The sequence below is a fragment of the Elaeis guineensis genome, chromosome 9 (genome assembly GCF_000442705.2).
Source record: "Elaeis guineensis isolate ETL-2024a chromosome 9, EG11, whole genome shotgun sequence".
Classification (NCBI taxonomy): domain Eukaryota; kingdom Viridiplantae; phylum Streptophyta; class Magnoliopsida; order Arecales; family Arecaceae; genus Elaeis; species Elaeis guineensis.
In genome coordinates, this window is record NC_026001.2 from 4,646,319 (window position 1) to 4,660,293 (window position 13,975).

The window sequence follows — 13,975 nt, forward strand, 5'->3', positions numbered from 1 at the left end:
TATTTCAATCTAACCACCATCTCAAGCTTTTTTTGACAAAACGAGGTATGATTTTATTATTTCATGTCATAAAAAAATATTATTATTATTGATATCAATTAAACCACCCCCACAACATGGGGATTGAATGCTAGTTTCTTCGGTATGTCCATAGTTCTACGTGCGTGTACATTATCATACTAATTGTTAGTTGTTACCGACCAACATCAAGGTCATGGACACAGCAACGAATAGTTGGAACGAGAGAATTAGCACACATTGTTCTTTCACTTGCTAACATGTGAATGACCCTGTTTAGCAAAGCCTCGTCGCAATTATTGTACGTCTGGAAGTGATTTCATAAAACCGTCGTTCGAATGATCCACGAAACGGTTCGATACAGCGCCGTAGCGCACCACTCTGAAGATACCAAATCCCCCAAATTCCTCAACGCCACCGACGAAATCAGATAAGAAGCACAGTGCGTATTTTTCCCCCCAAGTTCCCGGTAACAGCTCTCGCTCTCTCGTCGCTCCGACGAGACCGGAGAGGTTACCGCCTCCGATCCGTCGACGCCAATGAAGATTACCGCCCTGCTCGTCCTCCGATGCGCCATCTCCGGTGGCGACTCCTCCTCGGGGCCGTCGGATCCAGTGGTGCTGGCCAACGCCTCCGATGTGAGTCATTTCGGCTACTTCCAACGGGCCGCCGCCAAGGAGTTCATTCTCTTCGTCGGCCGCACCGTCGCCAAGAGGACGCCCCCCGGCCAGCGTCAGTCCGTCCAACATGAAGGTTTTCTCTCTAGATCTCTTTCTCCCCCTCTACTAGGATTTCGTTCTTGTTAGATTGTTATCTAAAGCACATGTAATTCTGTTCTTATATCTGTTTCGAATTGCTGCCGCAGTTTATTCTTGTCTAAATCTTGCAAGGTCGTGCTGAGGAACGAGGATCTTGTATTTTTTTTTTTTTTTTTTTCAAAAATTATTCTGCTGATCCACGGTTTCCTATTGATGTAGAGCTGAATCTTGAACACGTATAGCTCCTCTCTTCTCCAAAGTTGATGTAATTTTATGGGCCTTGCTTTTCTGTTCTTTTCCCCTTCTTTTCATTGGCTGATGCCGTTTCCCCCAAAAAGTTGGCCGCTACCATGATTAGGTGGAAGATACGGCTTAAGATGTGCTTCATCAATTAGCTATGTCTGATCAATGCCATTATTCACTGAAAAAGCAAAGTGAGGTTGGTGGAAATTCTGTTGTTTCCAGTGGTGCGTGTGACTTGGGATGATGTAAACGATGGACAGTAAGAATGACGTTTTACATGGATATATGGAAACATGCATACTAAAAGTGTATGTTGGTGGCATTGAATGCATGTATTGTGAGGGAATAATACAAACTAGTTACTTGCTTGCGGCAGTAGGCATTTATTGAGGGTCAGTTCTAAGCCCTGACTTTAACTGTTGTTAAGGATGTTCCTCTAGGCATATTATCTTTATCAGTAGTAAGAACTTATTGCGATCAAGGACCATATGAATGTTAAGTTGGAATTATGAAAGGAATTTCTGATATAAGATCATGATCCTTTTGGGTCATAGATTTCTTATCTTGATTGTGACGTGAATGTGTTCTGGCCTGCAATTATAATCAAGGAATGGGAGATTTCACCAATAAATTTCCCATATCTTTTCTTGCAATCTCTATCCATGTAGCATCCTACATCTTTCATACATTTCATACATACATTAAACCACCTCTCTTTATTGGAGCCTCCTTTTGGATCTTGTTGTGTTCTCTATCATTTTTCTTCAATTTGTGCAACTCCTACATTCTCTATAGAAGGAAGTTATGCAAAAAAAGAATGCTATTTGGATATAGGTTTCTGGATTTTAAAAAGGATGAATTAATTACCAAGGGGGAGTTGAACCTAAAAGCTGAAGTGTGAAAAATGTCAAGGGGGCAATGTTATGTTGATATCTGGTCTAAAAGGAAGCTGAAATTTGAAATCCTAATAGAAGGTAATTGGTAGGTATTAAGAAAGAAAGGTATCCATGATGACAAGCATCAGTTGTTATGGAGAGAGAAGTGCATCCCAACTCAAAATAGGTCTGTCTTCGGTATCAAATTTTTCTTTGGACCAGCCAGAGATGAAATATTGCTAATGTCTGAGAAAATGTGCTTTCATGCATATGTTTTGTAAATATTATCGTCTTGATTAATGAGTAAAAGGTTAAATGCAATAGTGGACTCATGGAAGAAAACCTTAAGGGTGTAGAAAGAGGAAGCAAAAACATAAATTAGCACCTATAGAAGTTGTAAGAAAGGGTTTAGAAAATGCTTACCATAACACCAAAGTTACCTATTACAATTATAAGCACTGGTTTCAGGCACTTGTGCTTGTGTTTCATTCAAGAGAAGAGTGGATTTGATGGACGTACATGATCCCACCAACCAATGTTGGTTTAACACTTGAACTTTGAAGTTGGTTTGATACATACACTTCATTATGGTTTTTTTTCTTTCTTTTCTTATTTCTTTAAAGAATGAAATAGAGTGTGTCTATCATAAGCAAGATGTGATTAAAAACAAAGAAAGAGAAGACATTGAAGGAATTGGTGCTTGAGAAGTCACTAGGGTGAGATGAATTATGTGACCAGACTTGAAAAGATAAGGGGCAGAGACTTGTTGCCCATAACCTTTTTTTGCATTATAATGTAAACAAAAGTTGGCAAATGACAATTCATGAGGGTAATCCAAATAGCTGGGACAAGGCTTGGTATTTATTGATGTAGGACATTCGAGGGAAGGGGATCTAGAAGGGTTTAGGATATGATTGAAACCTAAAAGGTGCTGGAATTTCAATTGCAGATCTGAGTTTTCAATAAAACTGAACTAGAAAGATAATATTTTTGAAGAGACCAGATAATGGATTTAGGATTATAGAGCTTAAATTTAGATTTTAAGGGTTTATGCAATTAAATATCTGAAATCAAGTGCTTGCTGGAATATTCTGAAAGAAAATCAGAAGTTTATATGATCAAAATATAATGAAGTGAACTCAAAAGACAGATCATTAAGAGATGAATAAGAGATAAGGGAGCAAGACCAAAGAAGTCTCTATGTCATTAAACACAGAAAAAACTGAAGGTAAAGGGAAGGGAAAAGATAATACCGGACTTGCTCTGAATCCCACCTAGGGTTTGAAAGCCCACACTTTTATTGCAGTATCACACTGCAAGAGTAAGGCAAACTGAAGACTCCATTATTTCATTCATAATCTGCATAAAGTCTGAGCACATCAAACCCTAAGAGTCCCTTTTTATAACAAAACAGAAACCCTAATTCATCTCTATTTTCATATCAACCCTAGAATCCAAAACAATCCATTAAAACCAAATTTTAACCAGAAAATAAAAGATATAGAAAAAGATAACTAAACTAAATCTAATAAAATATTTAAGTCACAGCACTGTGATGCAACATGGCATGAGCTTGGATCTCCATCACTTATGTTTGTAACTTTATTTGAAGTGTGTGGTTTGTGGACGATCTGTGCTTTATTAGGTAGAGATGGTTCTTGGCTCAGGTTTTCAGGTCTGAATTAGTGAATGAGCTTTAGTAACTCATGTATTAGGTTGTGTACTTGTCCGTGCCAGGTCATGTTAAATTTTTTGAAGATCTAGTTTGCTCTAACAGATATTTTTAACACATTTCACTGTAGACCTATAAGCATTTTCCATGATTTTATACTTAGCTTAATGGAATACTTGAGAATGTCTCTTAAAAATTAAGGGTGTTGACATGGATTGAATGTTATGATGTGAATAGTTATATAGACCACTTATCATGTCTTCCTCTTTTTTTTTCTTCCTCCTTTTAGGATTCAGGCCGGCCACTTCAAGGTTCCTAGGTATTTGGGAATATAAGTTTAGCCCAAGCTGATATTTCCTAGTTGCACTAGCCTGACCCACGAATCCCATGGTATTTTTGGCCTAATCATCCAAATTGGCCCCTCGAGTTCTAATTTTACAATTGAGGAATCCAAAAAAGGTTGAATGATATTTAATTTTTTTCAAATGTTTGGTTTTTGTATTTGTTGAGTTTTCAAGCATTTGAGATTAACATATGAATTCTGTAAGCTTTACTGGATTTTTGTGGGGGATGACATTGGCAGACTTGTAAAATTGCTAACCACAGTTGAGGGATTATTTTAAAATTGCTTTTGTTTGACTTTCCTTGTAGAGTATAAGGTGCATTCTTACAACAGAAATGGTCTATGTGCATTGGCATTTATGGATGATCATTATCCTGTGCGAAGTGCATTTTCTCTCCTCAACACGGTAAATACCTGATGCTCTTACTCACTGTATCTATATCTGTTTTGTTATCGGGAAATGGTGAAATTTTAGCTTTGCAATAGATTACTTCAGGAATAATATTGATTAGCTGGAACTGGTAAAATTTTAGTTGCAAAATTGTTTTTGGATTATGTTGAAACTGTAGCATTTGATGGTAATGGTATTACTTTCACCTTCCTTTTAATTCTTTTTTGTACTTTTGGTTTTATTAGTTTTATGTTAGTTTTCAGATTTGTGATTCTTCATTTCAGTTTGATCGACTATACTTAAATTGAGTTTTCTGTATGGAGATATTCTTAATAAGTTTTCTATTCTTGGTGATCTGAGCCCGATATAGCATATATTTTTTTGTTGATCATGGTAGAAATTATAAAGGATTTATAAAGTGAAAAATGTGTACTTCTCAATTGAATATGTGGCCATGGGTAGGCTTCCTGGAGCACGATCTCCCTACCAGCATCTTGGTGTTAAAGATTATAGGTGATATAACACTTCCTATGCCATTCAATCGAGACAAGTTATCTTGAAGCATAATGAATATATTGTTATCATATATCTCGGAACAGCTAAAAACCTTAAAAAAGGATTATAGTGATTAATCTGTCATTAAGCAAGCCTTATCTCAACAAATTTGGGGTCCACTGTCAAGTGCAACTCAAAGTTGAGGAGGCTTCATGGAAGGATTAATCAAATTTTACAACTCATTGTCAGCTTGATATCAACCCTCTTATATTTAGTAAGTGTATGAGTGAAAATTTTCGGAGGGGGAGGGAGGATGATGTTTGATCCACACTCACTGCAATTTGTTTTATTTTCTTCTATCAAGGGAGGATGCAGAACATTGGTGAAAGTTACCGCGGAAAGAATGAAGATTGTTTGTGTTGTGGTTTGAATTTATCCATGCTGAAGTGAACAAAGAATGAAGTCACATACGTACATTTAGGGTGGAAGGAGGAAAGGAGGAAGAATTTTCTATGAGGAATGTAAATTTCAATTAAAGAATGCGGTGCATTTATGTATCCTCTTAAGTTCTTAGCAATCAGAGCAAGTTGTGGATCTATGCTTGCTTCAGCATTAGTTCCATTTGATTATTCTGTCAATTTGATTAATATGTATGCTGGTTATTTAGGCACTTATTTTGCAATTATGCTGCTTGACATTTCAGCAGTTAACACACCTTCAGTAGGAATAGGAGGAATTTTTTGCAGGCTAGCTGTGCACCTAAGCACCAAAGCTTCTAACTGACTGCATGATGGAATATCAGATTAAAGTGGACTCTGAGTGGGCAAATTTATTTGATATTTAGAATGCAGTACTATTTTGTTTGAGACTTGTGCCTTGCTAGCTTCTCCAGTTGCCTGCCCCATTTCTTTCCTGGATAGGTCTTCCTAGAAACAACACTACAGTTGATATCTTAATAGTTGTGTTCAATATCTTTAACCTTGATTTTTCCATTCTACTAGCTACTGGAATATATTGCATCATTACAACCAGTTTTTTTTTTTTTTATTACAATTACCTATATCTTACTGTAAATTTCTCTCTATTTGCCCATCTTGTATCTTCTGCCTCTTACCATCTTGCTAAGAGATTGATGCAATCCTGGTGGTGTGGCTTTTTGCTTTATTAACTTTTTAAACATAAATCTTATATTGTGCAGAAGAGCATGTGCTTGAGTCTTGTTTCCCACATTCCAACCTCGGTGCATAGTTTCTTGTTCCCTCCCCCTGGCCAGATCAAGCTCATTATATGCTCTTTGCAGCCACAATCCACTTAAGGACTTAAAATTAACAATCACACCTAAATATTTCTTAAGAAACATTAAATCCAGACAACCTTTCAATGCCAGCCTGAAGATGTGAGTCATGATAAGGGAAAATTGGAGTGCTATCTGACCAAATATGAAATATTTTCACAGATTACCAAAGTATATGTGATGTCGAAGGTTTACTGCTGCTTGCCCTTGATATGGTTGTGATTTAAGGTCGTCCATTAGTAAGGATTCAAAAGCACAGTTCAGCTCAATGTGTTTATTGATCCTCATTCTCTTAATTCTTATCAACATTAAAATTTTTTACGGCAACCTTGATTTATTGAATATAGCTCAGATTAGAAGACTTGTCTTGATGTTACTTTTTGATTTCCCCACTTTAGGGTCTTGATGTTACTTTTTGATTTTCCCCAATTTAGGCTTTCTCGTGGATAATAAATCGAGCCTTTATGAAGCATTTTCGCAAGATTAAATTTAAATTCTAGAAGTGTTGACTATTGAGTAGATTTTGATATCATATGCTCCACTACCTTTACTTTTGTTTCTTTACTTTTTACTGAACTTTAACTTTTTTGGAAGGCATGACAATGCTGAGACTGTACACCCAAAAGTTTCAACTTTTAGATACAATATACCCTAAATGGCACAATTATTAACTTCTTTCCCTTTTTCTCTGTTTGTTTTGTAATTTTGCTGACTTTTCATTGTTTTCTGACTGGAACTTTGATCTTGGAAAAAACAGCCGAAACTGTAGAACATGAAGCTTACTTGCCCCAACTGGATTTCGCATTGCTTCAGAGTAGGAAGTCATGTGCAGTAAAGTTTTGATTCAAAGTTTGTTTCTCATGGAAGGGACCTCAGCTTCATGAACTGCCTCTGCACAGACACATGCATGAACATACATACAAACACAAACACACACACTCGGGGGTGGGCCCCTCCGTGGGGGGGGGGGGGGTGGTGCGCGTTGTTGGGGTGGGGAGTGGGGAGAGAGATGGTCCTTAAGTTTCTTCTTATGATATGACAACAAAACAATATAAGCTTGGCGTGTCGTCTTGAAAGGTTCAGTAAGTTGCAAATTTTGCCCATGGTGGTGAAAATTTTATTGTTAGTTTTTCGTTGACAAACCCAAAGTGGAAGAATGACAAGACAATATATCTTGAATATGATTTTTTTTTATTGGATTAACACCTGCCAGCATAGGTGCTTCTGTGCCTCTGTGTTATTTATGCCTGCAGGACTTTGCCAGTATCTGTAGTTGCATGCGGCTACCTAAAGATTTTTCATATGGATCATCTGATTTGCAATGCTCTGTTGCAAATAACTTTGAACTTTATGAGGCTTATGAAGTTATGGAACTGCTACTTAGGTACTAGATGAATATCAGAAGACTTTTGGGGATTCATGGAGATCGGTACAGACAGATGCTGCTCAATCATGGCCGTACTTAAATGAAGCGCTGACAAAATTTCAGGTTTGTGTCATTTCTTTGACATTTTCACTTACAAGTAGTCAATTGCAGATTGGAATAAATTCTGTACCCGTTCTGAAAAGAGTTTTTATCAGTTATGTGAACTCCCAAATACCTGTACCCTTAGTGGAGGTGGAGAATAGGGTCTTGTTAATTTTTTATTTTTTTAATTTATTTTTTTATGTCATAGGGGACTTGAGACTTGTGCCTCTAAATTTCCTCTTACATATTTCTGGAACTTGTGAAAAATTTTACTTCCTATCAAAACAGTGGCCTGATCCTGAGTTTTTGGTTTTAGCTGAAACAGAATTTTCTTTGCTATCAAGTTTGGGGACTTATTCCTCTGTATTTCCTCCGCAATCTTCTGAAGAGTGTGAAAGCTTTTACATTTACCCCAATCAGTGGTCTTGGTTTATACAAGATTATCTTTGTCTTTCATTTCAATCATTTCTGTTGTATGCGCGGCATACATAAAATATGAGTTAAATATGAGTCTTACATATTGTTCTGATAAATTTGCTTCTTGACATTAAAAGATTGAGGTTTTTAAATAATATGTAACTGTTTTTACTGTATGTGCATTGTGTCTTCCTTAGGACCCTGCAGAGGCCGACAAGTTGCTGAAAATTCAGAGGGATTTGGATGAAACCAAAATCATCCTTGTAAGTATTAATTATGAACTGCATGGATCAAAGCATGATGTGTATTTTTTTTATTTTTTTTCCAAGAAGGAAAGGAAGCAGCCATTTTCTTATTGACTAACCATGTAAGGAAGAAAGTAGGAAATAACTGCTCCTCTGCTCTTATTCCCTGAAGTATGTGAATAAAGAAATAAATGGGACACAAATATTGCTGGCCAGAATACTATAACTTGGGTTGTGTGTTCATGATTAGTCACATTCTTATAATTTTATTCATGAGAATGCATTCATATATAAAATATAGTTTATACTTTATACATCTTTTAATGTTTCTTTTTATTCTCATTTTTGAGGGAAAAGTTGCTGATGCTGTTAGAAAAATACTTCTAGAGTCTTCATAAACGGGGACCTATTTGTATGAAAAGATGCCAAGGAAACTGATGTTATTACAATTTCTTGACTTCTGTATTAAGAGGTTGTTTAGAGCTTTGTAGTCGAAGTTGCACTGGAATTCAAGTTGCTACAACTCAAGTTGTAGTAGTTGGCTTACAAGCAAGCTCACTTCTTATGTTTGGAAGAAAGTTTGGGGACGAGGGAAGTCTTTGATAAAACTTCTGTCAAACACCTTGCAAGTAGATATTGGTTGAAGCACTCAATGTACATGGAGGTGAGGGTGTTCTAGACAAAGTCTGTAGAAGAGAGGCGAAACAAAAGCTCGATGGGAGGTAAGGTTGGGATGGGGCACCGGAGAGGAGGGAGACGATGATGTGAGGTGGGGTGCCAAGGCTTTGATAGAGATGGAATAGAGAGTTATTGTTTTTTAAAAATTAAGATACCTACTCAAGCGGCTGCAACTCATCCCACGGCTATTTTGACTGCAAATCAACTTACCACAAGTCAGTCCTCAGTTGCAGTTGAATGAGTAACTCAATTTATTATGCAATTGTTGCCCGCAACCAAATAACCAGGCTGGTCCACATCTGCAACTTGAGTTACATACAGCTCCCCTTATAGAAATCCAGATGGCCCCTAAGTACAAGGGCTTGGTACATGCTGAAGTGGTGATAGAAGAAAGTGCTATTCTAGAAGAAAAAACTTTGATATATCATCCTTGTATGAAAAAACTATAGTAGGGTGGTTTTCTTCAAAGACAATACCCAGTTAGGTGTCCTTATTTGATCAAAAAAATAATGCGCTGTCCCAATGATGCACTTGAGCACAAATAGAAGCATACGGAAGGACACATATATACCAATACAGATTTTCTTTTGCTTTAAGCTGAGAAAGGCACTTGGTTAAAATAAGGGAATTAGGAGGGGCCTGAAAAAAGTTAGAATGAGAGGCTCATGGAATGGAGGAGCAGGTTGCAATTGTGATTTGTTGGGCAAAGCTTTTCTATACAGCTTGTTAACTGAAGAAAACCCTTTAAATAGATCAAACAGCCATGTCATGACTCCTTGTTATGACTCAGCTCTTTCATCACTGCCCAAATCATTAAGCCAATATGTCTTTCCTGCTATCCAAAGAAGAAAGAAAAGAGTTAGAAGCTAAATGAACTAGAAATATTCTTTGCAAATGGTGATAAATTGAAAATTTTCACTAAAATCTATCCCCTGCACTGAATCCACCACGACTGATGAAAACAAAACCAGAATATGAATTGAAATTTTTCTCAGTCATCTTTTGTCACTTGAGTATTGTGTTAGTACTATTTACAGTGATTTGAAACCATAGAACCTAAATTCAGTTTAGGTTAATCTAATCACAAGCAAATTTATGAGAAGCATTAAAGAGTACTTGGGCCTTAATCCCTCACAACTCTGTTAATACATGATTAATTGGTCCAATGACTTGTTTTGTCTATATGCTACTATCATCGCCTTATACTTGTCATGCTCACCCAGAATCATATGATAAAGCTAAAATGGTGATATGCTTGGATCTCAAGTTATGACCATTAGAGATTCTGTTTTTGTGATACACAAGAAGATAAAAAGAAACTCTAATTGGAATAAAATCCCAAGCCTTATATGACATTTTAAATCTAGTCATATAAATGTTCACAGAGCCCATCTTTAAGGTAGATGGATTTTGGGCAATGTTATGTTGGTGTATCAATGCTTCCTTTGTCGAGATTGTGAATGTATTGGTATGATCTGTAAATAAATTTGGAAAAAGGATGCAGTTATCATCAATGATTTTAGTTCATTACTGTTGATGATTTAAGGATGAGATATAGGGAGTAGTAATACTCAGAAGTTCAAGTTGCATCTCTGTCATCCTTCTCCAAACTTTGAGGGGGTTTCTATTCAATAAATCTGAAGGTCCTTCATAGTGTTCCAATTCCCCTTTCTTGCTCACTTGTACATGATGCTTTTAAAAGTTTGTTATTCATGACTTGGTCATATATGTGGCAAATGATATCTGAGCCATTCATGATCAATATCTCCAGCACGTATCTTGTAAAGAGTTTCAGGGATCTAGGCCTCCATAAATAATCCATCTTCAGAACACTCTTTACAACATCTCCTTGGAGGAGTGGGGAATAGGCCAAATGAAGTGGTCATAACAATGACTAGAGACTAAAAGTTAAAGAAACAGAGCTAGGGACTGGACTTATCATTAATTGCCATCAAACAAAGGACCTGAAGGTGATTTCTAGAATAAGATCACAATTTGACTGGATGGCAGATGAGCACTAGGCTTTTTTTTTTTTTTTTGGGAGAAAAAAAGGTGGTTGTTTTCCTGTTGGGCATTTCATAGAGAATCCTAGTTTTGTGTTACTTGGACTCTTGCATCTGGCTCCAAAAATTCATGTCAGATATGTACCTGAGTTAGATTCGTATCATGCACTTGGATACTTATGAAGTTCTTAGGTTGCTGCTTTCAAAAATGAGTGAAGAGTTGAACTCTTCCAACAATGAAGTTCAGCCTCTACTTTCATGTTAGAGATGAGTATTAATTTTTCTTTTTTAGTGGTTGACAATAACGGTGCAAAATATTATTTTTCTTATATATTTAAATGAACTAGGATGTTTGAATAAGAGACATGTATACTGAGAGGCTTTAACAAACATTATCTCGTAATGCTTCTTTGTAATGTTTAAACAAACAATTTTAAAGGTATAAACATAATTTAGTTAAAATTATAGTTTATCCTACATCTCCCATTATCTCTTTTTCACTCTTGTTGAGTTAGACACTTGGGCACACGTCCAAGTCTGATTCTTATTAGTTGCATCAGTGCAACACTGAGTTTTTGAGCTTGGAACCTCACCAATTTGGGTTGGACCTGGTAGGTCCAATCTCCTCATCATGGCTGTTTGTGTATTACATGATGGTCGTGATGGAGTAGGTTCCACATAGTATGAGGGAACATGTGTTGCATGGGGCCCTACATGGTCATCCTGCAATACATGGACAGCCATAATCCACAGACTGGATCTCTCCAGTTCAATCCCATATATAGAGAGGATCCTGATTCATAACTTTTTTTGTTGATATCATCATATTTGACTTCTGCACCTAAGTACCATGGTGTCATACACCTTTACATTGACAATGGTCTCCTCAATGTTTTAATAAATAAAGCTTTTGCAGTCAGCATGTCTTCGTAGAATTCTTGTCTTTTGTCTGCTTCCGAACTCCCCCTTCTCCTTTTGTCTCTGTGTGTGTGTGCGAGAGAGAGAGAGAGAGGATTTTCTTCACTCAAAATCTTTAAAATCCTTATGGATGTTGATTGTCCAGGGCCCAGGCACTGCTTCAAGAAAGAGAACATCATGCTTTGTCCCTGTTAATTCAAGTTTCTTGTGTTTGTTTAGCAAGGTTCTCAAACTTCAAGGCACGGTTTTATTTTTGCTGGTAGGCATGAGTAGAGAGAAAAGCACACACTGTCTTTTCGGTTTTGGATATCCTGGAACTTTCTTAGATATGTCTCACTTCATTTTAGTTTGCAAGCCTGATGGCTACAGTAGGAAGCCATTACTCATGGCCAAGGCTTGTTAGCTAATGGTTTTTTGTGATCAAAGTTTTTTTTCTTTGGAATATCTCTTGTTAAGTTTGTGGTATGTAAAAGTTAGCACCAAGACCTATTTGTCACATATAATTGCAGTGTTGATATTTGTTGGTTTTGGTTAAATCCATGCTACTTTTCATCTGTCTTTTGCTCTGATTCTGGCTTTTCTTGCAGCAAATTTTGTTTTGTTTTTTGTTTTTTTTTTAAAAACGTTTTTAAAGTTCCTCTAAAGAGAGAAAGAAGACTAATTAAACAAATGGGCAATTTACTGTGATGGATATGAAAACTGAAGGATGCACGCCAATTACATGTACAAGGGGTATAGAAGGATGTTGAATGGTTGTTTATCGTCCATTCCCTATTTTGATTCGAGATTACACAACAAAACAAGAGATGTTGACATTTTGTGAGAGCCCACTCTGAGATATTCATATGTCCATTGGATATAATGACCATATTATGTCATTCTGGTTAATTGGTTCTCATTCAGGTCCATTGAAATTTATGCAGCACAAGACCATTGATAGCGTGCTTGCACGAGGGGAGAAATTGGATAGCTTAGTGGAGAAAAGTTCAGATTTGAGTGCTGCTTCTCAGGTATGTATGCATATGGGCACTAGCTTCTGTACTTTTTTATTCAAGTGCCTATAGATATAAACAGGAATTAATGGTAACAGGATGCTCCATGCCTCCCTGTTTCTTGGATCACATGCCTCGAAGTTACCTTAAACTTCAGGTCATCCGGATGTATATCCATCCAATTGTCTGATCACCACTGATGTGATCCTCACAAAATTATCTTAGGATTTATGGCGTCATGCACACCGTAATTGTGGGAAGAAAACTTGACAGAGTGTATGGGTGGATGGTGAGGGTGTTTTGAGCGTAAACAGATGTCAAGTCAGTCACTTGAGGTTTACTCCAAGTCAGTCTAGCCCTTGTCATTTCATTGTTGCGTCGATGCACAATGATTTTATATACTCTTGTACTTGCACAAAGCTTACTGATCAACATAATAGAATTTATAGGAACATGCATTGCAGAGCAAGGCAGTACATTTTCTTTCAGTGCTTGTACTCATCCTTTATCATAAACACATTAATATGTTCCAAACAGCACAAAAGATCCACATAAGAATCACACTCTTAGTGTTTTTCTGATGGTATGGTTACTTTTTGTTGCCTTCCACAGATGTTCTACAAGCAAGCCAGGAAAACTAACCAGTGCTGTACGATCCTTTAACATCATTGAAAGGCCACGAATTTTGTTAAATTACGACTGATGAAGGGTCTAATCTATTTCTTGGGAGTCAAATCCTGATAAAATGAGTGTTGTATTCCTGATATCATTTATAGAATTGCCTGTGGATAAATTTATGGCCTTGAATATTCTTTCAAAAATTTATTCTTTTTACGTAAATATGGAAAGACCTGTAGAAGCTCCCATCCAATGAGAACGTAGCTCATGTCTGGATGTACCATGTTCTTGAATTCTATATGTATTTTCTTATGAATCTTCGTTGCCTTTTTAGTAGCTGTATTACTTCTTTGAGTAGAATATGAAATGTTCTTGTAAAAAGCAAGGATTCTGTGTAAAATCATTTAAAAAAAATGTCGGGTACAATATTACAGGTGTCCCGTTCGCCTCAATGGAGCTGCGAGTTGGCTGATTTTTTTTTTTTTTTTTTTTTCTGTTTATTTTTATCCCTTTTTTTTTTTTTTTTTGGTTGCTTGTTGTTCTAGAT

At 36.7% G+C, this 13,975-nt stretch overlaps 1 protein-coding gene across 1 annotated transcript; it reads left to right on the top strand.

Annotated features, from left to right (window-relative positions):
- Window positions 1-344: 344 nt before the first annotated feature.
- On the top strand, window positions 345-13,880 carry LOC105052011 (VAMP-like protein YKT61). Its single transcript, XM_010932689.3, has 6 exons — window positions 345-771; window positions 4,218-4,315; window positions 7,474-7,578; window positions 8,172-8,237; window positions 12,742-12,828; window positions 13,423-13,880. Exons 1-6 carry the CDS (start codon window positions 558-560, stop codon window positions 13,471-13,473), a joined length of 621 nt encoding a protein of 206 aa, XP_010930991.1. The 5' UTR covers window positions 345-557; the 3' UTR covers window positions 13,474-13,880.
- The last annotated feature ends 95 nt before the right edge of the window (window positions 13,881-13,975 follow it).